The following is a 27413-nucleotide window of genomic DNA, read 5'->3' as shown; positions in this document are numbered from 1 at the left end:
GAAACAGGCATTCCAGTCTTGGCACACAAACTGAAGTGGAAGATGAATTAAATTATCTGAACTGCAACATTAAAGCTGGCATTTCCAAAGCTTTGATTACATTGCACAGTCCATCTTGACGGTTTTCCCTTTCAAAACAGCATGTTTTCTACAGTGCAACTTTAAATGGGAATCAGAAAGAAAGGAGGGGGCAGCAGCTAAATCAGAGGATTTGGGGTTTAACAGCAGCAGAGATGAGCTTCTGTTAGGACATGTGACGGGGCTGTAGACTGTGGTGGTTACCATCATGTCAACATACTGACAAATTACGTAAAAAGAGAAAATTAAAAGTCTTGGATTTGGTGCTGTCCAACGTATCTGGTAAATGTGATGTTTGTATGAGAAGGGTCAAAGCTGCCCTCGAATGCGCACGATGATCAGCTTCCCTACCAGCGGGGAAATCAGAAGGCTGTCCAAAAAACAAATCTGTGTCCGAAGGGAACTTTGTCCCACTTCACTGGGTATGGTCAAATTCTTATCCTTTCCAGCTTAGCCAGATGCTTCACAACTAATTCAGAAGGTATGGGTGGTATCTCATTATCAAACTCACTCTATGTCCTCAACTCAAGGCACTGTGATCATGACAACTGCTGAAAGCTTATGCAACGAGAGCACTGAAAATCTGTACACGTACATGTACAGAGTTCTCCTACTGCACTCTTGTCAGCTCTAAACTCTTTCAGAAAATACAACCAGCTATGGGTTTGGAGAAACCAAAACTGTTGTCAATGATGCATTTGCAACTGCTTGGGCTCATTTCATTTTAAGGTCTAAGTATCCGCTTACAATACAAGTTCTTTTCCAACTTGTTGCAACCAACACATTAATTTTAAAATGAACAAATAGAACCACACTACACTTTAAAAGCTATTTACCACCACATCCCAAAGCAGCTGTGAACAGGCTTAATTTGATGTCTGATTGTAGATTAAAATAATAAATTAAACATAACGGGCGAGTCTGTGCCATCTTTGCACTACATTCCTCTGGTTGTAAAGATGTTGCCATACTATTTTGAGAGAATAACAATCGGTCAAAAAAATTGGGACACAAGTCAGGCTGTATGATAAAGGAGAACTGTTTTCCAATGTTAGGAGGGAGTAATAAACCTAAAAAAAAATACAGAAGCTCCTTCCCAGGACCAAGGAGCAGGTAAGTGGTTGCAGTGTTGAAGGGAAAGGGGAAGCAACACCCTTGAGATGAAGATACATACCCGATTCTGTGAGGTTTCACTAGACACTTAAGAAAAAAAAAAAAAAAACCTGGGGCTTCCTAGTTGACATGGGATGTCCGTTTTAAGTTTTTTTTTGTCTTTTGTTTTAACTACAACAAATACAGTCACACAATACAACATCCTTCTGACCTGGCAAGGAGAGAACAAAAAATAAGTTCTCTGCCGCAAGGTGGTGGGCCTGCAGGAAAACTAAAAATGATGGGAGGATGGATGGAGGGGAGAGAGGGACAGGACGAAGCGTTCACTTTTTGAGTGGCTGGTAAACAGAGGCGTTGGGGTCTAGGCCAGAGGGATTGGTGTCCATGAACTTTGAGGAGTAATGGGGGGCCACAGGGGTCATGCTGCTGGTGTCGGCTGTGTAAGAGATGCTGGGCATGACGGCCATTACTTCGGCAATCTTCTGCTTCAGGTCTTTGATCTCCTGGTCCTTCTGCAGGATCTGACCTGAAAGCAAATATCAACATGTCAGTTCAAGATAATTCTGAGAACGGAAAGAATGTAGGTGTGGTCACACTGTGTGAGGGGTGATCAGAAAGTTCCGATTACTGTTTGTGATGCATGTACATGCAGTGTGTCACAGTAACAAATACACATGTGAGAGCAGGAACTGTCTTCACACAGGCGTGTGTGTGACACTGCAATATCAATTGCTGGACCTGTGTTACACTCGTGTTCGTGAGCACTGGTAGGTGTGCATTTGCAATTTTTCCTCATGGATCTCAAACTGGACAAGAGAAGGAAAAGTAACACTCTGTGTCAATCAATGGATGGGTGGATCCAACCTCAATGTCAAGGACCATCAGTGGTGACAAGATGTGGGTCTTCGGCTATGACCAAGAGAACAAACAGCAGTTTTCACAGTGGAAGACTACAAATTTTCCAAAACTGGACATTGCACATCAGGTCAGGAGCGAGCTTGTTGTTTTCTTCAACATTCATGTGGTAGGTCACCAGGAATTTATACTCCAGTGCTGGACTGTCAAAGCAGAGTTCTACGGTAACGTCCTGATGTGGTCCCTGGTCACATTACGCACAAGTTTTTGGCCACAGCAACACAACCGCTGCTCCCCACTCACTCCACTTGCTAGATCTGGCTCTTTGTGACTTATTCCTTTTCCCCTAAATCAAACTCAGTTTCTAGTTTTGACACAGTTTAGGAAATTCAGTACTCACTATAGTTGGTGCTCGGCATGTTTACATAACGGGACTTTGATGGTACATAACAAGCTTTGGGAGCGCTGTATCGCTGCACATGGAGATGACAGGTATGGTGCCAAAATTTAAATCAGGTATGGTTTTTGATTATTACAGGCACAGAACTTTTTGATTACTCCTGTAAATATGGAGTCTGTGAGTGTTTTGGGAACCTTGTGCAATCTCCAGCTGTCTCTTGGCGTCTCCAAGTGCAGAAAAGAGGTCCAGTTTGATCCTGGTCTCTGCACTCAGGCTGTTCTCCAGGTGTTGGGTCTTGTCCTGCATTGCTGACAGTGCTGACATCAGCACCTCTGTGTCTTTTTCATTTTCCTTATATTTATGAAGCTCCTAAAAGGTGGAGAAGAGAAACTGTCAGGGTCAGGTTAAAAGGCACTCTAACTGGTTGCTTTGGTATACTGCTGATTGAATGCTTTGTTTTTTACTGGGCAAGCACTGCATGTTGGTAGGACTAAATAAACGTTGTCTGAAATAAAGACTGACATTTGCTTTTGTGGACTTTTTAGCTTGCTAAGATCAAGTGGCAAAGAAGCAAAGCAATGCAGTCAAACAGTGCAGAATAATTGTGATTAAGTGTGAATAAGAATAAAGTGATTTTCCAAGGAAAAAAATTCAATAACAGATGCAAATGGAAAATACATCCACTGCTTCACAAGACATGAATGGTGAGACAAATCAGGGAAGTTTTTCAATGTAAATTTCAAAAAGGAGCTCAACAAGAGTGTTGTTAACCAAATGAAGTATGTCCATGTGCAAAACTGTACAGATGCCTGTTGCTGGCTGCTTATGCAGCTTCTAGTCTGCTGTGTGTGCAAACAACCTGCTGTCATTACACAACTGAATAAACAAATAAATCCCACAGAACCTGGCATTAACACAGCAGTCATTTTTTTTGCCATTTTTAATAATATATATACAAATAAATAAAAAATCCATGAAAATATACCTGCACTTTTAATTCAAGCTCTCGGATCTGGTCCTCCTTTAGTTTGATATCCATTGTTAATTTCTTACACTCCGTTTCTAATTCAGTGATCCGCCGCCGCAGCGTGTCTGTACACTCCCCTCTGAGAGGAAAAAGTAGGTGTGAATGTTTTAAAATGGCAACAACTGCTTTTTGGAAACTTCATTTCAAATGTTTGATGTGCACCTACCTGGACGCTGCTGCTAGTGCTACTGCTCTGGCTGCTGTGGCCTCCTCTAACTTCTTTCGCTTCTTTTCGTCTGCAAGTTGCTTCTCGGCAGTAGCTCGAGCATCCTGCTCTGCTTTGAGCCTCTTCTCCAGTTGGCCCACTGCCTGTTTGTCCTTTTGCTTCGCCTGCACAGCATTATGGAGCCTAGTGCATGAACATACAAAAGAGCAGCACATTAGCAAAAGTAAAAAAGGTGTGGCAAGATCAGTATTTCATACCTGTACTAGGTTTCCACCACTGATTTAGACCTTTTTCCAACTCTACAGGAAAAATTCTGTACTGATAGGACTATATTTTCAGGTAGACATTGAGGTTTCATAAGAAGGTCATCATGTAATTCATCTAAAATGCAGGGTACATGACAATAAACAAACTTAACATTCCCAATAATCCTGAATCAAAGTGATTACAAGCCTAACTTTGCACAAAATAGATTCCAGCACCACTGACTTGTTCTGCAGCAGTTCATTCTCCTGGCGCAGTTGGCCCAGCTCAGTGCGTATGGAGCGCTCAGCGCTGCCCAGGGAGCCAATCTGGCTGCGTAGGTCCTGCTCCACCTGCCGGCTGGCCTGCAGGTCCGCCTTCAGCTTCTTAACATCCTGCTCTAACCTGTCCAGAGCAGAATGTGAACACAAGCCAAATTACATGCTGTTCATAGAGCATTAATCTTGATGTAAAAAAAAAAAAACAACCTTAGTATCAATACACACATATACTACTGATACAGGATTCCAGTAGTTGTATCACAATGATCCAGTCATTGGCATATTCACATTCACTCAGACAAAAATACAATAAAGTCTTGCTTAAGTCTGTTAAATGAGTTGAATTCACATAAGAAAAAGCCACAAAACGTTATGTCTGGTGTAAAAATGGTAACAGATTTCATTCTGGAGTTGGAGCTCTACAGGAGGAGTTACAGGTGGCAGACAGAAGCTTCATAAACATGACCATGTCCTCCTTGGAGAACAGATTATTTGTCCTAGTGCCCCTTCCAGCATCATTTCTAAAAGAGTGTGTCTAAAATCTCTGATAAAAAGATAACAAGCTGAAAGATGAAAGTGGACTTTGATGCTCGAGATATGGCACAAATGTTTTGTCTGCTATTATCTGAGACAGTCACTAAGAAGAAATATCAGCTTTGTACAAAATAAACAACTTATAAAACTAGAGTGAGAACACATCTAAGAAGAAGGCTCTAAAACAGTGACAGATACTGGGATTTCTGCCTTGTTTCTCTGACATTTATTAACTGCTACTATCAATTTTCCAGTAATCCATCTTTTCCACGACACCCGACTCATAAATTCAGTATGTGTTCTTAAGTTGGCACTAGACTGTATTACATGCTAAAGATTATAAATTTACCATTGCCATCTTAGAAAGCCTTAGTCTAGTTAAATCACACCATAAACAGGTCGAAGTAATCACCTGTTTGCTTTTTGCAGTTTCTGTTAGGGCTACACAATCTGGGGAAAATATCAATTGCAATTTAATTCACGATCTAATTTTTTAATGTCAAGCTTCAGTTCAATAATCACTGTGCGATAGATTTAAAACATGATAAAGCTTTACTACATGAGACAGCATGAAAAAAAGCATGACTGTTACACAAAGAGGTCAGTATGAATTTAAAACCACTGACACAACAGTTTAAACTCTGGGCCAGACACGCTGCAGAGTGTATATCCTAAAATGCAGCACTTGCAATTTGCTAATTGCACTTTTTAAAATCACCATTTTTATTTTGCTCTTGTTTCTGTTATATCACAGAGGTCACAAACTGAACAACAGAATAGTGGCTCATCTGGATATTTAGATCATTTTTGGCTGTATAAAGCATGATCAACTTCCATTGTGTGTCTGTTCCAGGTGCACCAGAGGTAAAAAAGTAACTGGTGCACTCTTGGGCGAAACAATGAATCAATTTGAAATCAAAATCGCAATTTAAAACAATGCAATATGCAAAATGTGAAGGTTGCAATTTCAGACATATAAAATGTGGCTATTAAATAATATAAAAAAATCAAATGACGAGAATAAAGCTGTAGTTCAACTTTATGTAAGTGAAGGATGTTGAAACCTAAAGGGGGTTGTTTATGTTTTCCCACTCATCAATGTATACCTAGCGGTTCAGGTCAAGTGTGCACACTGTGGTTTGACTAATACAAGTCCTCCACAAATTAAATAGTCATGCTAATATTTGCACAACTTCCTGCCATCATCCTTGTCTAACGCTCACATTCTTGATGGTATCCTGTGGTAATCACACTTGAAATCTTATACACAATGAAAATTCAACTGAAGCTTGACCTTAATAAGAATATATTGCAAATCAAATCGCAATATCTGTCAGAAAAATTACAATTAAACATTTTCTCCAATCATTTAGCTCTAGTTCACTCAATAAAAACACTGAACGATTTAGCTTTTGAGTGAAGCATAAAATCATCAAACCATGAAATAAACAGTAGCCAGCCAAAGAGTTTTAGTTCATAATGCACCTGGGTGGTGGAACAGGATCCGGGGGGAAAAAAGGTCACCAGGTCATCCCCAGCCTCAACACATACTCAGAGGAAGACAACATTTTAACCAAAATAGTTCACTGCATGATGTGGCCACATTTTTTGTCTGTATAGTTTCTTTTCAAAATATGCTACAGCTAAATCTTAATGAGTGCATGTCTTCATCAACACATCTGGTTCTCAACATTCGCTTCTTACCTAACAAGTGCTTCTGGCTTGCTCAGCTGGTTGTTGGGGATACAGTTGTCTGTGGGATCCCTGTGGGAGCCACCTGATGTCCCTTTCCCCACTGCTAACTTGTGCTTCTTCTCATTCTTCCCCGTGGAAGAGGAAGATGATGGTGCAGAGGAGGGTACGCTGCCGTTGGTTGCACTATGGCCACGGGGTGAGGAGTTGAGTGTCGCGGCATTGCTGCTAGCATTTTTGTAATTTTTGGAGGAGGAGGATGATGAGGAGGAACATGAAGAATTGTTGTCCTCTTTAAGCAACAGGTTCTCTGTGCTGCCCAGCTCTGTGGTCAGTCTCTTGTTGTTCATATGGTTCTCCATATACTCCATCTCCTGGAGTTTAGAGTCCACTGATGACGGTAGGATGCTGTTGCTGTTGTGTTGCTTTTTAGCTTCCCCACCGCCCCTTCCCTCTTTCCCTTTTTCTCTATACTCTAGTTCCGGCAGTGGTGCCGATGTCTTTTTATTGGCTGGAGTGCCATTCTGTGACACTGGAGGTGTGTCCACTTCAGATATTCCTTTAGCTGCTGCTGCATGAATAAAGAGTGAAGTGAAAGAGAAACAAATTAAATACTTGACAATATTTATAGATATTACTTAGACTTTAGATAACCACTGTGAGCATGGACAGGTGATTTACATTTAGTTTAAGTGTTACTTGTGTAAAATGAATCTGTGGCTATATCTGCACAACAAACCAGACAGCTGTGTTGCATTTAAGTTATTTTTGTGTTTTTCACGTTGGTTGGTTAATGACAAACCATTCAGCACAGCAATGTTGATCGTTTTGTACCAACTGCTCCTAAAGCTTCCTCCATATCTTTCTCTAATCACACCCACTGACTAGAGTCTCTTGTGATCATTGTGTGTTTATTTAAACTGTGAGGCAGGTGCACCTGCAACCACAGACTTTGGATAGAATGGCAAACATATACTGCATATGTTGACTTAATGGTAACTTGTTTGACAAAGTAGTTGCATGATGAACCAACAGGAACTGCAATAAGCCTAGTCGTGATTAAAAAGATAATTCTGTTTTAATTTAATTGCCATCCATTAAATCACATGAACACGACCAAAACCTCTAGGAAACTGTATCCCCTGAGCACAAACCTAATAAAATCTAAATAAAGCTATGGATGATTACAACTATAACTCCAGCAGGAAGTTAATTATACTTAATGGGGCCTTCATGTACCATAAGAGTTACAAAAGGTAACTGGTACAAGCACAAAAATAGCCATAGAATTGCACCACTGGAGCAGTGGCACAGGACCTTACAAGACCAAGTCACTGACAGTTCTTTTAACTATGCAATCTACAAATGTATCATCGCAGTAGAATGGACAGTGGAGTGAAAGTACAGTACTATAAGCCCACCTAAATACAATTATTACATGTGTTTTAAATGTGTATGTACAGCGTAGGTGGGACTGCGTCCTACCTTCTTCTGCTTCTCGCTCTTGCCTCTGTAGCATCTGTTGCTCCGGAGGCAGAGCCTGTTGTAGGAGCTGCATGTAAAACTCATTCTCCTTCTGCACCTCCTTCTGCTTACGGAGGCGCATTTTATAGCTTACGTAGCTCTTGAAGCCAAAGCCCAGCGTGACCACGGGGTAGCCAATGCTACAGATACGGACACAAAATGTACACATATATGGTCACTTGTCATAGATCAAAATGACAAAATACTAAATGAATTAAACTATTAATAATAAAAATGTCTTCATAACACTATGTAAACAGCCAAACTAGACAGCACAATACATGTTATAATGTCTTGGACTGTGTAAATTAAAACTGCAGATTTCTATTACTCTTGTACAGTTTATGAACACACACTATTGAAGTGATTCATTAAACTTCTTTCAGCATTTCTCATGAATGCCCAGACTGTCTTATTTAAAGTCTCTTCATAATAACAGACCAATAGGCAGATGATCAGCTGTCACATAATTTCAGTGGTGGAAAATGCCTTAAAACATGACATAGTAGCTCTTAGGTGTACATGTATTCCTTTGAGGAAAAGGAAGAATCAAGAGACCCACGGTGTCTTAGCAATGAATGAAGCAGTGGGACACTTTAGACTAGTTCATATAATGCTGTTTTACTTCACATTCTTCTCCTGCACCAGGCTGACACAGTCACTTGGCACTAAACCTACACCATCGAGGTCCGTCTGTTAAGAGCACACTTCCACTACCCCTGGTTAAAACTCAACAGTGGCTCACCAGTGTGCAGCAAAAGGACGACACAAGTCCACGTGAAAGTTCTTCAGGTCTTTGAATCTGATGGCTGCCTCTATGTATACAAAGAGTATCCATAGAGACACGGTGGGTAGACAGACTCCTCTCTCTGAAAAAAACAGAGCAAAGCAGGAAAAAGAAGTCAGAACTATGCATCAAACATAAACCGTATCTATAGCAATAGATGCCAAAAAGTGTAAAAGATGTACAGAAAACTGAAAATTCTGCTTGTTATTGTAAAAATATGCCACAAGTGTAGACAGCTAGACTAATGAAATAGAGTATAAGTTGCGTCAGATGTATTTGTGATAGAAGACCAGTAAACATGGCTAAAAAACCTTCTGGATGACTTCACATCCAGTATGACTGGCCCAAATAAAACTGAAAATTAAAAAGAAAAAAAAAAAGGGGTTTCTAGAAGCAGACACTGTAAGGAGATAATTAAGTGTGCCTTCCTGTTGTAGGAAATTCCTACCTGTGCTTATGATCTTGAATGTTAACAAATATTATCTATAATTTCCTGTGATTTTTATGAATGGTCCAGCAATAGAAAATAACACCCTTCCTGTTGTAAAGGCTGAAAATCATCAGGTACTGTGAAATCTGCTTTGATCAAATTGCACAGCATCTGATTAAACGATAGGAGTTGTAAAGCAAAGGGTACACTCACATATGGTCAGGGCAGGGAGACCATGCTTCTACAAAAACTTTAAACCTCCCCACTCTGTATGTTTCTAATGATATCCTCATCTCTGAACACATAGGCTGGTCATAATACAGACACTACCCATTGTCTCCTTGGCTGTAATAGCCTCAGACATTTACCACCAGGCTGTGGAGTGGTACAAGATATTAATACCCCTGTGACATCCTATGGTTCTCAATGTCACTGGTGAGTAAAGTTGGAGAGCTCTGAAAGCAACTGGGGACCACTCTGCTTCTCCCTCCCCCAACGGGCACTAGGATTTCAATCTGACATCTGGCCTTTGGTCAACACACGGGGATCCCGCTAAATCAGACTGACAGCTAATCCGCAGTGCGAAGCTCACTTACACTCACCATGCAAAATTCTAAGAAACAAGCCCACTATTTGTAAATAAGATAACACAATGTGCATGGGTATTACACAACACTTTTCACACCTGCTTTTCCATGAAACACTAAGGGGCAGATGCTCTAAGAATTAATTCCATCTTTAACTAAAAAAAGATGACTTATCTTAATAGTCCATCACAAACATAAACAAGGAGATTCCTCCTTCCTTTTTTGTTCACACTGTTACAATAGAAATAAATTAGAACCAAGAGTAATAGCCATTAGGTAGCTTTTATTTCCAATTTACAGTATAAGCCTCCGGAAAAAAAGCATCTGTCAAATATCTTCCATTTACTAACTGCCTGTGTAGCATTTAAAGCCAAAAAAGTCAAGACACCTTAACACAGGACGGCCTTACCTGTGTGCCAAACATACTGCACCCACACATAGGTACTGGCAGCAAAGAATAGCCATTGCACTGGGATGAAGAGGAGGCAAATGATGTCCGAGGTAAACGCCACACACACAAAGAATACTGAGAAGGCCTGTTAGGGAGAGAAGAGGTGGTTATGATCAACTATGCAGGAAAGAGACATCTAAGTTATTTCACCTTGTTAGTATATCACACTCATCTCTGGCAAATGACAAGATCAGTGCACAATGTACAAAATGTAAACCGCTCCCTTCAGAAGAAAAAAACATGTAAACAGTGTCCAAACAGCTACCCTTAAGCTGTTGAACACCACTTAACAGAAGGTTGGTTGCCACATATTAACTGTTTTTGTAGAAGCCACCTGGTCCTGGGTAAATAAAGCACACACTTCATTCATCTCATTACGGGACAGATGAATATGACATTTTTGGTTCTGGCATTCTCACATCTCTGTGAGACATATACACTAACAAACACTCCCATTTCAACAAGAACAAGCTGTTCAGCATTAATACTGGACTGAAGGCAATATAAGAACTAACATAAATTAACATTGACACACAATATGTAGGTATCACGCAGAGTGGTGAGCTGCAAGCCTGATCACATCTGAGGCTTGTATGTCAGATGAGTGCTCTGATCCTAAGAGGCAGCAAACAAGATTAAGCCATACAACATGTTGTTTTGCAAACTGTAGTAGGACTCAACTGTACTTACAACAAATTGGTTGAAATTTTAGATTTGTCAAGGACAACTGCTCTCTCCTGTTCATCAGCCCAGCTTTGCCTTTGAGATTCTCCTGAAGTTTCTATTCATTTTGTAGGGCTTAACGGTCTTAGAATCAAGGCTAAAATCTTGTGGCTTAGACTATGACTGAAATTATCTGACTCTCCACCTTTATTTTGTTGGCAATAAGACAGGTTAGGTATTATCTTACTGTGTACATGTACGTATTCGGGATGCAATGGATCACACACCTCATAGTTCAGATTGTATCAAGGCATTGCATACTGCTTTGTGTTTTGTCACTGCAACTTTGCATTAACTCCACACTGAGACTCAGAGAATTATTCCTTGCTGAGGTGGAAGTATGTTTTTACTGCCTTTGGTTTGTCAGTCTGTCTTTAAGAAGGATTACACAAAAACTAACATGTTGAATTTCATGAAAGCTGGTATAGAGCTGGAAACACAGCTAGTTAAATTTTTGTGTGATCATTTTCTTAAGAATTGAGAGAAAGATCCTTGGCCTTGGTGGAGGACTACACTCAACGAAATCTCTTACTTTAAAAAGTAACAGTGGTGATGTAAAGTTATTTTGCATTACGTCAGTAAAACTCTGTAATTAATCTGCAGTTCACGTGTGCCGAACCATGAGAATCTGAACAAATCACAGATCAGTTATGGTCTATTACCCGACTATTATCTATATTTTACAAATAACCTCTACCAGTTCAATTATGGAAAATGTATATTATTTGAATTTTTTCCTTACGCTTTTGTCTATAGTCTGGTTTTGGATTTAATTACTTTAAATACAAAAATGCAGCACTATGTGGGCTGATCTTTCTTTTCATTGCATCAAACTAATGTTAAAACGATACCTATCTTTTTTCTGATTCTTTTTCTTTTTGTTGTACAGTTAAAGATATAAATACACACACAGCCATCTATCTTGACTTACCCAACTCAGGTGAACTACTTTTTCTTACCTGATGTTTAAAAAATAGTTTCTTATGCTGCCGAAACCTATTCTTCTCAATAAAAGTTTCTGAATTATGCCTCTCATATGAACCGACATGTATGTATTTCTTTTATTTTATAGCTTGTACGTATTATGTTTGCCTTTGTTTTGAACCTGCCACTTGACAGGAGCTAGTCCACCAAACAACCTGCTTCACACACAAGTCTGCATACAACGCAGATGAAATTTGGGAGGTGTATGCATGGTCACCTCTGTGGCTAACAGGTATCCCCAACACCTTCTCTGCATAGGCTTTCAAAGATCATACATGCTTCTATGGAGAATTAGAATTTCATCTGAGACCTTGCTCTTTTTTCACCTTTATAAAAGCTTAACAAATATTAGGCTGTAGCTACTCACCAGCCCCTGGTATCTAAAGGAGTCGTACACACTCCGGATGAAGAGCCAAAATGGCCAGAGGTATTCAAACCTGAACTCAAGTACAAAATCTGCCAGCAGCACCAGTGCCCACACCACCAGGAACTTCAGGTAGAGGAAGGTACTAAAAGAGAAGAAACATTTGATGAAACTGGATAGTTTTCAACACAAATCAACATTCAATTTTAAAAATGTTTTTTAATATACTGGCACTTTAAGCTGTTTCAATGAGAATGGCTCTCATCCTTACAGTATATATGTAGCATATTTATGGTTAGTATGTTTGGGGGATGAATGAAAAGGTCAGTAAGTGCACTTGGACGTGTTCCTATTTGATGCTAGTTTGAACATTTAGATATGACCGGGATAGTGTCAAGGTACAGTGTATTTATTTTTAAGGGTGGTTATGTTGCTGCAAAGTCTTATATATTCTGAAGTACAACTCATGTCTGTTAAATAAGATAGACATATTTGATCACAGCTGACTTTTCATGTGTTAGAACATTGAGACTCAGAAAGTGACTCGGTAGGGGTGTTCTTTGATCTCAGAGCATGACTGATCTGTGATAGGGGGCACTTGTTCAATAATTCATGCACTGCCCCACATCTCCAGACATTCATACCACGTGTTTAAGTAGTGGCCTTTAACGTGTGGCTTATCTGATACATAGGAAGTTACACAGAGGTGCAACCTGTCAGGTGTGGCTAGGAAGAACAACCAAGCAACTACTAAGTTTGAACGACTTTATAGTGCAATGTGAGCTCTTTAGAAGACAGACTAACTGACTGCTTTTTTTTTTTTAATTGATTGATGTTAACATAGCTTACAACAGTGTTGTATAAGTAAGGCTCATGTGATGATGTTGGCAGACAAAGCTGCTGTAGTGCTGACCTAAGTTACCTTTGCTAACAGGGAAGCAGCTAATTTTGACACGACCTGCAGATGACAACTGACGTGGATGAACTACAGATTGTCAGTTGTTAAATAGCATTCAGAGATATACTACCACGTATTTCAAACAGTAACGTTGCTGTTAAAAATAAATTATGACATGGTTCAAAACAGGCTGTTTTGGGGCCTAGCGCTACAGTTAGCTGTACAGCTAACGTTACCTGCTGGTGTACAACGAAAACATACAGCTAGCATACACTAAGCTATCACTAGCAGCTAGCTCGGTTAACAGGCTGTCTAGATCTGGCAGTTCACTGGCATCAGTAGTAACGTTCGGAAGTTGTATGTCTGTAGCGATGAAGCCGCAAGCATCGCCATGCAGTGTCCCCAATTACTGCCGTGAGGGGGACCCTCCGTCAGGCTCCATATAAGTTACCTGCCGTATATACCCTCGGTGATTCGGTTCCGTTTTAACGGCCGTCGGAGTTTGCTGCAGTCCGCATTGCGCCGCTTCATCCTCCTCCCCTTGGCTTTGGCCTTCGAGTAACCACTGTAATCTTATCCAGTTTTCTTGTGTATACGGACAAAGATAATAAATAAAGTGCCTGTGGTAAATGTCGCTGTTATTATTTTTCCCCACTGGAAACAAAGAAATAAATAAAAGACTCTATTCGGGAACCTCCTCTTTTTCTGTTAGCGCAGGCTCAATAAGCCCAAACCGCGCTGTATTTTACGTACGTCCAGTTGTCAGACGGCTGGTACATCCAATCAACCTGTCCTCCAGGCCCCCGCTCTCTGATAGACACAGAGATAAGCCAATGAGATCGCAGAATGGCCACTCGCTCAGCTCAGCGCCGCCAATCACAACGGAGGAGAGCGAGGAGGCGAAGGCCGCTGTGTGTGGAACGTCTCGCAGTTCAGCCAATCAGATGTTTGTGGACAAATCGGGCATCACGGATATACCAATCAGCTGGCCTCGGAGGAGGGTTTTTGTTCTTCGACGTTTTTGCCTTTGGTTTGTTATGAGCAGAAAATATGCGGTCTTTGGGACAAGATTCCCTTTGTGCCTGATACAAAAACACCCATTCCAACATACGGGGGTTATTTATATCAGGGCCTTTGTGAGTGATTCATTGACAGAGTTGCCCCAAGGCGATGAATGCCATCTATGTTTTGTTACCAGGTTAAAATGCGTGCACGGTGTGTGCACGCGCCTGCGTTTTTTAAAATAAAAAGTGAGGGCTGTAGTAGTGATATGATGAGTTTTGTCAGTGCGTTCTTTTTTTTTTAAAAAAACTGTATTGTCTGTACGGCTTATGATGATGCAATTTCTTCCTTATTTGCCTTGGAAATGGGCCATAAAGACAGGCTTTTCTAATAATGACTATATTCAAACATGCAAATATACACTGAGTAGATATTTTCGTGCCCCAAATCCTCTTGTAATATTTTATTACAACATTGTTGCAAATTAATTAAAATGACTGCGTGTTTTCCTTAGCATCTAAATCAACAATCACTCTTGACAGACGTTTTCATGCCCAGCAGCTGATAAAAACGAAAAGCTCTGCTTGGGGTTGCGCCCATTTTCAAAGTGTCTGGGCAACTTCTGCGCGTCTTTTGGAAAAGAAGGGCGAAAGAAACATTTCCAATGGCTCCCCAGTACGCACCAAGTCTGCGCTCCCGTCTGGCACCTTTGCTGCTTTTTCTGCAGACAGCGTTCATCATCATATATGCTTTTTTTGTTGAAGTCGACAGCAATGTAAAAGTAGATGGGGAAACCTTCAGTAACTTCTATGCAGGTGAGTATTTGACAGTTTGGAGAGGAGAGGACACTAAGACACTGGGGGTTGAAAAGCTGGCAGTTGATGTTTAATTTGCAAAGCTCGTTTATGTAAAAACAAAAAAACAAAAACATAGAAACCTTCTAAGACTTGCTTTAATGAGCAAAATAAACACACTAAACTTCAAGAGTATGGGGAGGAGCTGCAGTTATTACTGTTGGACATTGATAAGCTGGTTAGCTGAAATACAGCATGGCTGTCAGCAGATACTGTATTGTCCTGCTTTGTATTTGACAGGTTTTGTAATCCAGTACTTTTCTTCCCTTGCAGAGTTCCAGGATGTGAATGTGATAGTGATCCTAGGTTTTGGCTTCTTGTGCACTTTTCTGGTGCGATATGGTTTCAGTGGCTCAGGGTTCAACCTCCTAGTGGCTGTCATGGCTACTCAATGGGCAATCATACTGAATGGTATTGAGTCCTGGTATTACAGAGGAAAGATCAGGGTAAATCTGAGAAGGTAGGATGTCACATTTTCATTTCATTCACAATCCAAACTGCTTGTGACCAATAAGAAAATTTCACTTGATTTAACAAAAATATCTTCCCCAGCATCAACCACTTTATCTCATGGTCATGTTGACATTTCACTCAGTTCTGCTTTTCTTAGTTCTTAGTTGTTGTTTCAATCTAGTTTTGCTTCCTTTGTTCTTAGTTTACCAGATTTTTGCTTTCTAGTTTCTAAATGTATATATATATTTTAAATTTCATAACCTTCTAAGTGTTTATTTCATGTCTACTGTTGCATGAAGACAGAGTAATGTAATTTCGATCCTTGGTATGTCATGTACATATTGAAGAAATGACAATGAAACTGACTTTCACTTTGAACTATTCTTTACATTATGAGAAAACTAATGTAGGTTTTCATTGTCCTATTTTTAAAGTTACTGATTGTAGTGTTTGCTATAGTCTGGTAGTTGCTGAGATGTGCACAGCCTCTGTCCTCATTTCAATGGGAACCATGTTGGGGAAGACCAACCCAGTCCACCTCATCATTATTGCCCTGCTGGAGGTGTCAGGGTTCATTGTGAATGAGTGGGTCCTCCAGACTCTCCTAAAAGTAAACAACTGTTCCTGTGTTTCACACTCACATCAAATATTAGGGCCAAGCATATTCACACCATACACTACTCAATGCATGCTGTACAGTCAGGGGTTTCCTGCTTTTGTTTGTAATTTATTGATGATAATGTTTCCTGTCTCCAGGTCCGGCCTCTGAACAGCATCATGCTGCTCCACATCTTTGGGGCCTTCTTTGGACTCATGTTGACATGGATCCTTTACCGGAAAGGCTCAGAACAGCGATTTGAAAAAGAGAAATTTGACAGCAAAACAGGATTGTTCTCAATGTTGGGTAAATAGTGGGCTATGTGTTTTTTCTGGTGTTATCTTTAGTGGGAGTTTGTTGAGGTTTAGCAAATGGGATAGCTACTGGATCAAGTACATATTTAATTTCATACCCTTCTTTAGCACACTCCCACCTTGGCAAAACAAACCCCTTCTATGTCTGAATAGGAATTCTCCTGTCTGTTGTCTCTATTCTCCAGGGAGTGTGTTTCTCTGGATGTTTTGGCCCACTTTTAACTCAGTCCTCGTGGACGATCGTACTCCTGGGAGGAAGCTGGGGGCCGTGTGCAGCACCTACCTGGCCCTGGCTGTTAGTGCTGTGACAGCTGCTGCTATCGCTCTACTCTCACATCCCAAGGGAAAACTGAACCTGGTAGGATTTAACACTTAAAATGTGTTCTGGTGCTCTGTGTACAAAATAACAATAAGCTGCATTAACAAGGTTGCTGCCCTTCTTGGGACAATAAGAGCCACCCAAAAATCAAATAAGTGAGCCAACATGCTTGATACTATCGAGGTTTATGTCTTGTCTCCTCGGTCAGATCCACATGCAGTCGTGCATCCTTGCAGGTGGTGTCGCTGTCGGGGTTTCCATGTCAGCAGTTCATCAGCCGTGGGAAGCCATGACAATTGGATTCTCTGCTGCCATTATATCAACCATTGGATTCCAATATCTTAAGGTGTTTTATTACTACATGAACATTTACCTCTTGGTTGAATAACCTCCACATGGAAACTTCTGACAACGTCTTATTTTCCAGATCCACATGCTACTTGCATTTCAGTGCCACGACACCTGTGCTACTCTGAGCACTCATGGACTCCCTGGTCTACTGGGATGGCTATCACATCTTCTCCTGCAGATCAGAGACAGTGATGATCACACAATGTAAGCATGCGAAAGTTGTAAAACCTGCACTGCAACACACAGAAGGTGCAACACAGTGCATAATTTGCTTTTTATTTTGTAGGGCTATCCGGTTTGCTGTGTTTCACATTTGTACTCTCCTAATCACCATCACCATAAGTTTGTCCACGGGATTTGTTACAGGTATGTTTTTTATTTAGTAAGGTTTTTATTATCAATAGCCTGGCATGATCATGAAATTAGACGGAGTCTGGAGAAAGATTGTTGATAGCAGCTAGTTAGCATATTACAGTAGCAAACGTATCAGATTTAACGTCCCTCTCGCTGTCTTTTTTCCTATTCAAATGCGATCTATGCATGTTCACATGTGCACATTTGAATAGTGTTACGTAGATCTATCCACGTCCCTTTGTTTACTATTTGCATACTAATTTTTTTCACCACACACAATGGGCAGCTAGCAGACTGAATTTGACAGAATAATGTCAGACTGAAAATGCATACTCGACCTTTAATATGTTTTGCATTATTTTGTCACACAATAGTGCAATCAAAGTGTGATATATGCACAGATCACCTCATTCTACAGTGTGTAACAGTACACAGGATGACAGCTACAGGCACGTATCAATACTGACATTTTAAGCCTGTTTCTTATGTCATTGTTTAAAGGGTTGCTACTCAAGTGGAACTTTTGGAGACCCCCACAGAGCAAGAAATGCTTTGATGATCAAGCTTTCTGGGAGGTATGTAATCAGTAAGTCCAACGAAAAAAAAAAGGTCCATCTAAACAGTGGAAAATGGTGATAGTGCTGCAGAACTTGGATATATTTTGGACTGTGTCATACCTTGAAAAGGACAATTATAAACCTGCAACTGAAAAGTACTTTCCTGTGTTGCAGTTTCCCCACAATGCAGTGCGCAAGTAAGAAGATGGAGAAAAAAGGAGATCAAATCATTGAAGCATTTTGGCATTTATTCATGTCACTGTATATAATCATACAATTATTCTTACTTTTATGAGAAGTAGTTATCAGATGTTTTTGGTGTCAATGATAAGAATAAAAGATAAACTGTAGAAAGAAGGATGTCACACTCATTTACTGCTCAGTATGTTTAATGTTGCCATGGCTGTCTGAAACCGGCCTGATGGTTTGGGTGTTACACAAGCAAAATGAATAGGTGTCCCGCTTAAATACAAATCTCCAGTATGGCAACAACGCCCTACAGTTGTGAAATCATTGTTGGCTCCGGGTCAGCAGTGTGACAAATTCAACAATAAATCTGAATTACTGTGTAGTTTCAGAGCTGATATAGTGCTATTTCAGGAAAAATACAAACCACCCATATGGTTACATTCATTAGACATGTATGTATACACCATTATGAAACATCGCTGTCAATTCTATTTTGCACCACAATAATTTATGGAGTTTTCACTTAACAGACAGTTCAAACTGAAGGATGTCATAGAAGTCTACCTAAAGGAAATGTGGACAGTTCAGGGTAGCAAAACTCCCAAAATACACACTTTGTTATACACAAGTTGTAAACCATTTGAACAACATGGCTACACAATCTGAGTGCAAATAGACACAGTTCAAGATGTGCCAAATCTGAAAATAGTCAAACTTTCGAGGAATCTATGAAAATTTGTGCTTAGTTATGATTTAGCTTTTGTACAGCAAACTATATAAATTAAACATGTTAACTTGAAAGCTAAAAAAAGTTTATATATAAAGAATATAACCACTGAAGCATATTCTCATACAATATAGAAAGCAGAGTGTGGAACCGTGGACAGGAACACACAGAGTCCATTACTGCCAGAGATCCTCTGTACGTCCAAACTTAAAGACCAAACCCCTAAAATCAGAAATAAGTGAGGATAATGTGAGCACAATATTTTCTTTTGATGAATGTGACGAAAGCACGATGCCACTGAGGACGACTAAACTTACCCAAAGAAAATGAATGCGTTTTGGAAGAAAATGGCAATACCAGGGTAGACAACATGCTTTTCTGCAAAAAGCACAACAGATTTACAGAGGTTACAAAATTAGGTAGTATATATTATTTTGCAAAACTGGACTGTAAAACTTTTGTTTTCCTCTTTATAAATCACAGTATTTCTAAACAATTCCTGCATCAGACTTTATACAATTTTCACAACACACTTGCGAGTACCTCTCTGTATCACAACCCAGACCTGATTGCAAAACAGGGAGTAGGTACAAGTTGCACTGTGCTAAGCAGATAAACAGGACTTACGCGGCACTACGAATCCTCCAAACAGGATCCACATGGAGGCAATGAGTGAGCCAAAAGCCAGCATGAAGCCAATGAAGAGCCACACTCGAGCGCCTGCAAGAACAGATAAGAAAGGGCGGGTTACCGGGCGACACGACACTGTGCTTCTTTAATGGTTTGTGTTTTACTGCACGTACAGTATGTTGCAATAGTAATACAAGAAAACTGTCTGAAATTAGGCTACGAGAAGTGGAAAGTTTTAAATTCATTTGTTGACTTAAAAAAAAATCATTGCAAGAGGGACATAGAGAAAATCCAATGTTTTGGGGGAAATATGTTGACAACAGAGGAATTCATAATTTTCTATCATACACACCTGTCTGTCCCATGCAGCCTTCACTGTAGCTGTCTCCTCTCACCTGTCCGTTTGAAACTGCGTTTATCCTAAATGGGTCAAATGAGAGAATACACAAACATATCAAAGTTCTTAAGTAAGTTATTTTTGTCTGATTGCTTATTTAAACAATCAGATAACAGACTAAGCAATATGTAGCGCCCAGCCCCCACATCTAATGAGAGTGGAAATAACAATATATCAGAGAAATATCAGCACAATTCTACTTGGTATCCTGTTCAGCAGCTGGAGTTGCTCAGTTGTCATGGAGATGGCTTTGTCAACAGATGCCTGTGAATGCTGGGCCAAAATTGGTCACAATATCAACTGAAAAAAAGTCAAAGTCATTGAGGATGGCTGAGGACACTCACATCCAACACCAGAGATGAGGGGTAACACCCCCATCTCCCAAACGCAATCACCAATTATCGCATGACTGAAACTCTACACTTAAGTCACATGACACCTTCTCCATGACAATGAAGAACTCCATGTGCTGAGGAAGGCCTGGAGATGGGTCTTTAAGCTTTGGAAACACCAAACAATTGTGCCATGTGTATCCTTCCTCAAACACAGAAACAAGGCTGAACGATTTGTTGACGACATCTAAATGTTCTTACAAACAATGTGATTGCGATTGGATTTGCAATCACAGAACTTCAGTGTAGTATTCACTGTGTAATAGATTGTGATGTGACAGATGTGATGAAGTATTGTCTCAAGACATCATCAAAAGCATGACTGTTGCAGAAGGAGGTGGCATGACTGAAAAAAACACTGACAACAGTTTAAACCTTAGGCCAAATGTACTGCATAACAAACAGCAGCCTTTCCAAATTGTGAATCTGATTTGCAATCGAATCATCATACAGGCATCCAGAGAAAGTCTGAAAAGTCCTTCTTACATGAGAAAGGCCACTGTAGCTATGACTCCACATGTGTGATAGGCATGATGAAAGTCTCCCTCTTCAGGATATTTCACTGCTGCATCGATGATGATCCACCAACCAGTGAAGAACTGAAATGACAAGATCCAGTTAGCTGGAGCAGTTCAATGACTGTTTGTGGGCATGTGAAGCTTTAATGATCATTCACAAGCATTCTCCATACACTAATAATTAAAAACAAGAGGAAAACACTGACCAGAAACACAGATCTCTTGAGTAGTATAACTTTACACTCAGAGTAGCTTCTATTAAATGTACCAATGGGTTGCAGCATGTTACTGTTGTAGCTGCAGGTGGTTTGAACTACTTTATGTGTGGTTTTACATACGGGGAGAGTAGATGAATCTTATCTACTAAGGGGTCATGAGATGATCAGTGTGAGAACATGAAAACAGAGCTCTGACTTACAAATCTGTTTGATTTTTGTTGAGATATTCGATCGCATGAACATTTATTGAACTTAAACCATGTGAAAATTTTAGCGAACAAACTATTCCCGTTGAGTCTGAAATGTGACCCAGACTAGAGAATGCTTTTTGGAATGCATCAAAAGCCAAAACGGTTTCAAACCACTGGTTAAATGTTTAACATGCATGCAGCTGTATTTAAAAATTGTATCTGCGACTGTGTAAAACCTTCATCTTAAAAATAACGTGTAACTAAAGCTATCACGTAAGTACATGCAGTGCAGCCAAAGCACCCACATCACTTAAACGTTTGTCTTAGATTATTAATCCTTTCCTCATATGAAACGTATTGTAAATGATTAAACAATGTGTTATCTAGAGACAGCCTGTATGAGCAAAGTGGGGAAATCAGTGGAAATACCAGGACTCCAGCAGCTATAGAAGCGATGGTGTTTCTTCTCTCTCCCCAGTCCACATTACACTCACAGTCTCCGCACCGGATTCCGTCCAGAAATCCCGACATGACTCTGGAAAAAGGGCGTTAAATCCACCGACAAACAACATTAGAACTCCATAGAAACACTCAGACGTTTCAGGACAACACAAGTTCTGATCAAATACACAACAGCTAAAGTCTGTTCCCTCTAAAAGCCTTGTCTGAAATCTGAAAAACAGTGTATAGTTTTGTGCGCAGTCGCTGTGCAGTAAGAATGATGCTCAACCCCCCTCATGTACACTAAGCACCACATTTTCCGAAACACCACATTTATACATTAAAACAGCAGCTCTGAAACATCGATTCGACAACAAGGCAGTCTTCGTGTCCAGTCAGAAGTTGTACAAACTGACTGCGTATTACAACAGCGGATAAAACGGCTCCGTCGTCGGGATTCTTTTGTTCACCGCTTTGGCACTAGCAAACATTTCCTTGAAGGTTTCTTCTTGCTACGAAGTGGCATAAAATAATGTCAGAACTCAAACGACAACCCTGGTAACGGACAAAAACACGCACTCAAACGGTGTTTCTTACATGTATTGTCATTTTCAAAGGATTTTTACCTTTTATTTTCGGTTTTTGATGTGCACCTCTTGGTTAGATCCGACTTTGCTTCCGAGAGAGTTCGGTCACGCACATGCGCAGTTCATCCACACACCCGTTTGACGACAGAAGCTCTGAGACGTTGATGTTGTTGCCTTCAAGTACCCAAGACAAAATGGGAACTTTTAAACGTAACAGATACATGATGCGTTCAAAAGACAACGTACTTTAGAAGATTACGATAATCGACTCAGACGCAGCAAATATGTGATGTTCAAATTAACTGAAGTGAGTGTTCCGTGTTACAAGTTATAAAATAATAAAACAAAATGCTAGATGCACCTTGTCTTCAGTTTAATAAAAAGAGTCAGCTCAGTTAGTGGCTGCCCCCTGGACTCCATTGAGGTGGTGGGAGAGAGGAGGGCTCTGGCCAAACTGTCCTCTATCATTGGAAACTCCTACCACCCTCTGAATCAGACTGTGAACTCCTTAAGCAGCGCCTTCAGCAACAGACTGGTACACCCTAAGTGTAAGAAGGAACGTTTCCGCAGGTCGTTTATTCCAGCATCTGTCAGACTGTACAATTCCGCATTATAAACTTCACTGTATACTGTTTACTGCTGCACTTTTTTCTTCCCCCAATTTACGCATGCATCCACCTACTTATGTGCAATAACTGATACCTCATCCTCTTGTATAGTCTTCTACATGGTATTAAAAAAATCATGTATATATAATGTTAACTGCAATTTCTTCACCGTTTTTTCCCCCTATTTATTCTTGCACTGCCTTTATACTTTTATACTTTTTCTTTGAAGCTGCTGTAACGGTGAACTTTCCCCACTGTGGGATCAATAAAGTTTATCCTTATCCTTAATAATTCTTCTGGGATGTCCCCTCTAGTTTTTTGTGAAACCTTTAACATACATTCCCCACAGATGACTCTTCTGTAGATACTGATAAAAATGTTTCAAAAATGAATGTCCTTCAGTGAAAGTTTGTGGGACATTCCATAAATGTTTCATTGTTTGCTGGGTCAACTTACAGATGTCCTTGTGAGGCCACAGAATGCAGCCCTTCATAAAAACAGGGAAAAAATGTGCCATTGGAAAATAAAAGTCCTCCCGTTTTATGGAAAAGTAGTGCTTTGACAAATATTTTATTTAATTATTGTATATCTATGGCTTCATTTATTTATATTGATTTATTTCATTGTCAATAAATGTATTTCATAAGGATTTATACATATATATATTATTTAACAGAACATTTTCTTTCATTGTTTGTTAAATACAACGTGTAGATCTTCTTAAAAGCATTTGGTTCATGGTCTAACAGATGGGAGTTATGTGACTGAGACATCATGTGTTAGTCACGTAGGACCGTCATGCCTGCTGCTGATCCTTTTAATATTCACAGCTATGTCTCAGCTAATGAGTGCAACTGTGAACAAAGGACGCAGAGAATTCATTTGAAGCTGTAGCTTCAGTCAGCATCTACTTTATTGTTGATTATTGCATATTGTTCAGTACATGGAGTAAGCATTTGCAAAAATTATTGGAATGTCACATCAGTGGTTCATAAAAAAGATTAGTATCACAATTTCAGATAAGCATTTGAAGAACTGTGCAGAGACTTTACTGTTGATAAATCTGAAAATGCCATGCTAGCCAGTGTAAATGAGTCACATGGGCAAACCCAAAATGACAATCATCTTAATAGCAGCCAAGCAGCTGCAAGGCTGTACATATGGAAAGAATGATGACTCCAAAATATCCAATGTAGCCATAGGCACCATTCATCCTCTTGGCTGGATCTGAAATACAACAAAATAATGGTAAGTTTCACCAAAGCAGAATTATACAAAATGAATAAATGAACGACTATTATTTAGAAAGAACAATTAACATTAAAGTACTACTTACAACACTACAAGACAGTAACAATGATGAAAGAAGTATTCAGATTATTTAAGCAAAAATGCCAATACTGCAGTGTAAAAGTACATCAATACAAACAAAACTCCTTCACGATAAATCTTACTTGTGTCCAAGTACATCAGTATTAGCAACAAAAATGTAGCAAAGTATTAAAGTTACAGTCTGGGTTGGCTCTCTCTGACTGATATTTTACTATTAGATTAATAATACTAAAGCATCAGTGTGTCAGCAGCAGGTGGAGCTAGTTTGAACTACATTATAGACAGTCTGATACACAGGGACAGCACTTAAATCTGACGGTTTGTTAAGGCTTATTGGGACATAAAAGAGGACAAAAACAAAGTTTCTGTTTTTTAGTTGGTGGACTTTTTCTCTAATCTGTATTTCTTGTTGCGACATTGGATCATTTGGGCATTGTTGAAATGAAACCATGTGAGAAGTTTAGGGGAAAATCTCTGTTCTTACAAACCACTGGTAAAATCTTCGGTATTATGTTTTTTATACACACACACACACATATATATATATATATATATATATATATATATATATATATATATATATATATATATATATATATATATATATATATATATATAAAGTTATTATATATGATGCAAAATCTTCAACTTAAAAGTAACTAAAGTTGTCAGATAAAAGTAGTGGTGTTGAAATTAAAATATTTCCCTCTGTAATGAAGTGAAGTGGAAGTATAAAGTTGCATAAAATTAAAATACTTAACTAAACTACAAGTACCTCTAATTCTACTAAACTACAGTAATTAAGAAAATGTACTTAGTTATTTCCTACCACTGTTTAAACCCACATTAATTAAACGATGACAAACATTTGAACTTCATAGATGTTTGTCTCGGCTTGATAACCTTTTCCTCATATGCAATCTATTGTAAATGATTAAACCAAACTCGATTTAGAGCAATAAAAATGGTCAGATATCGCTGCACTGTAACATCTGTCACAACTGGACCACAGCCTTTACACTTGTAGGGGAAGTGAACCGCTGTGGGTTAAAAGTCTTACAAGAGTGATATCACTGACTTAGATCTGTAATAGAGTACTTTTATTACCTGCCATAATACATTTCGGTGCAGTGATAAATAAGATAATGGATAAAATCTGAGTTTAACTCAGTCATCGTTACACATAACTATATAATATTGGATGTTGTATTCAATAAGGACTCATACAACTTTGACCCATGTAGCTGACTATTGTGTTTCATGGTTGTTATAAACTTGGAGGTGCAAAATAAAAGCAACTAGTTAGCCTCTATATAGCACATTTTATTTATTAGTTTAGGTGCTGTTGTGCTCTATTAGCCACATGACTTACACATCAGTCTTACCTCCTGTGTAGTAGCCCCAGGCGTAGGACAACCTGCTGGTCACCCAGATAGCCCCCAGTACAGATGCTGACAGCTGGTGATGAACACACATATACACACAAAGTGAGAATTGCTTGAAAATATGCTGATTCACTGTGATACCATCTTTTTGACTTGGCCTTGTTATCTGGTTATCTGAGGAAATCATGTCAAAGATCATGGAGACTGGTTTCCCCTCCCATAAATCTATTATGTACTATGCACAAACAATACAGCAGGCAGAAAAGCTACTGGTGGTTGTGTGTAAAACCATATGTACCGGATAGACCAGAGCTGCAATGGTCTGGAAGACTAGCCACTGAGGGTACACCTCCAGGGTGTTCTGGTGGGCTCTCTGGATGCAGTTGAACATATTCTCCTTGTCGCTGTACATGGTGGGATACTGTAAAATAAACAGCAAGAACACGATAAGTTAGCGCAAATTAAACAGCTCTCAACAGAGCTGGGAGCATGCAATATTCACTTCTCCAAAAGCTCTTTTCATTATTTTCAACGAAAGTCAAATTTCAACTACCTTCACTCCGTACTTCTTCCTGGCAGAACCCACATTAATTCCCAAATACATCAGCATTATCCAGCTGTACAGGTAAATAAAAATGACATATCCGAAGTTGGACGGCAGCACAGTGAGGACGTCCATGATGGAGCGATGTTTAGCCTGCTATCAGGTTTCAGGTGAGCTCAGCAAGGTGATCTGCACACGACAGAAGGCGTTTTTATATCCCACGAGAGCCAGGAAATAGATAAGTAAACAAAACGCAGTTTACATGAAACATCGCGAGATCACCCGCCCTGTGAGATTAGAATTTAAAGAGCAACACCACCGATATGTGTCCTGATATTTCAGTGGCATGCACAAGTTCCGTCCACATAAACACAAACAGTTCTCTTCTTTGAACCTCCCATCTCTAAATATCGTGCCGTGGTTAAGAATTCTTATATAACATTAAATAATAATGCTAAGAATGAACAGTGGCATAATTGTGCCTGGGTGTCTGGGGCTATACCCTTTCACCCGCATTCGAGTAGGTCAAAGAGTATCGATAAAGCCCTGAATATATTGGTGTGTCATTCTGACAATGCGGTAAGACATTAAAAATCTAAAAAAAGTTCATGTAAAATGTGGGGTCTTTCTTTAAAACGTTCGTAAAAGTCCGATCTGTTTACCAAGACCTTTTTTTAGTCACATGAAGGGTTTTATGAAGGATATTTTTCCCTTCACAGTCTCACAGCAGGATATTTATAGAATATTACTTATATTTAGGATATTACAGCAGTGACTTTAGTGTATTAATGAATGTTTCCCAGAACTACACATTGAACATGGCCTCTCTAATCATTAAAGTAACTAACAAAACATGGCAAAAAGTAGCCAAGTGGCAATGAAAACACATTTAATTGTTCGTTTGTAAGTTTCTGCAGTCAGTTAACTTATTAATGGGCTACGGACAGAGCTTTCTGTTAGTTTCAATTATTTTTTTTATTTTGTCAGCAACATATGCAGCAGATTTGGGATATTGGAAATTTGTGAGTAAATGTTTTCCTATCACCAGCACCTCCATCTGTTCTTCTGAACTAGTTGAAAGGTTTGCCATCTGAAGTAGTTAAAATATACGTTCTATATCTGTAAAAATAAGCATTTCGAAATCACAACTTTACATACAAATATAGCAGTTTAAATTATCATGAAAAATTCTATGCACAAATTCTAGGCAATTCTATGCCTCACCATATCATTTTCTGAAAAAATACTGTGGAGACAGAAAATCGAAACTCTCAACCAGAGCTGATTGATTGAATCCCTTCCTGCCTGAGAAGAG

At 39.5% G+C, this 27413-nt stretch overlaps 4 protein-coding genes across 5 annotated transcripts; 1 reads left to right on the top strand and 3 right to left on the bottom strand.

Moving 5' to 3' along the window:
- Nucleotides 1-166: 166 nt before the first annotated feature.
- Nucleotides 167-13871, bottom strand: maco1b (macoilin 1b). Of its 2 annotated transcripts, none has more exons than XM_023279375.2 (11): nucleotides 13589-13871; nucleotides 12243-12384; nucleotides 10127-10253; nucleotides 8659-8782; nucleotides 7875-8053; nucleotides 6402-6960; nucleotides 4129-4287; nucleotides 3640-3822; nucleotides 3432-3552; nucleotides 2641-2815; nucleotides 167-1717 (listed from the first exon to the last, which is right to left on the bottom strand). In XM_023279375.2, the coding sequence occupies exons 1-11, from the start codon at nucleotides 13666-13668 to the stop codon at nucleotides 1515-1517; spliced, it is 2052 nt and encodes a 683-aa protein (XP_023135143.1). In that variant the 5' UTR covers nucleotides 13669-13871; the 3' UTR covers nucleotides 167-1514. The 2 variants fall into 2 exon arrangements, with proteins under 2 accessions (XP_023135143.1, XP_023135144.1); XM_023279376.3 differs by having other exon boundaries at nucleotides 6402-6957.
- A 619-nt stretch (nucleotides 13872-14490) lies between these two features.
- On the top strand, nucleotides 14491-18296 carry rhd (Rh blood group, D antigen). The gene is made up of 10 exons (XM_023279339.3): nucleotides 14491-14954; nucleotides 15267-15453; nucleotides 15906-16056; nucleotides 16203-16350; nucleotides 16544-16716; nucleotides 16886-17023; nucleotides 17105-17232; nucleotides 17315-17394; nucleotides 17884-17957; nucleotides 18114-18296. Exons 1-10 carry the CDS (start codon nucleotides 14804-14806, stop codon nucleotides 18138-18140), a joined length of 1257 nt encoding a protein of 418 aa, XP_023135107.2. The 5' UTR covers nucleotides 14491-14803; the 3' UTR covers nucleotides 18141-18296.
- tmem50a (transmembrane protein 50A) lies at nucleotides 18167-22408 on the bottom strand. The gene is made up of 7 exons (XM_023279340.3): nucleotides 22269-22408; nucleotides 21631-21736; nucleotides 20761-20873; nucleotides 19838-19905; nucleotides 19483-19575; nucleotides 19173-19233; nucleotides 18167-19077 (listed from the first exon to the last, which is right to left on the bottom strand). The coding sequence occupies exons 2-7, from the start codon at nucleotides 21730-21732 to the stop codon at nucleotides 19032-19034; spliced, it is 483 nt and encodes a 160-aa protein (XP_023135108.1). The 5' UTR covers nucleotides 21733-21736; nucleotides 22269-22408; the 3' UTR covers nucleotides 18167-19031.
- A 1310-nt stretch (nucleotides 22409-23718) lies between these two features.
- On the bottom strand, nucleotides 23719-26328 carry mgst3b (microsomal glutathione S-transferase 3b). The gene is made up of 4 exons (XM_023279362.3): nucleotides 26108-26328; nucleotides 25853-25975; nucleotides 25555-25627; nucleotides 23719-24064 (listed from the first exon to the last, which is right to left on the bottom strand). The coding sequence occupies exons 1-4, from the start codon at nucleotides 26231-26233 to the stop codon at nucleotides 23964-23966; spliced, it is 423 nt and encodes a 140-aa protein (XP_023135130.1). The 5' UTR covers nucleotides 26234-26328; the 3' UTR covers nucleotides 23719-23963.
- Between the last annotated feature and the right edge of the window lie 1085 nt (nucleotides 26329-27413).

Source organism: Amphiprion ocellaris, chromosome 20 (assembly GCF_022539595.1).
Source record: "Amphiprion ocellaris isolate individual 3 ecotype Okinawa chromosome 20, ASM2253959v1, whole genome shotgun sequence".
Taxonomy (NCBI): domain Eukaryota; kingdom Metazoa; phylum Chordata; class Actinopteri; family Pomacentridae; genus Amphiprion; species Amphiprion ocellaris.
Note: the sequence above shows the minus strand (reverse complement) of the source record. Positions and strands in the feature narration are given on the sequence as shown.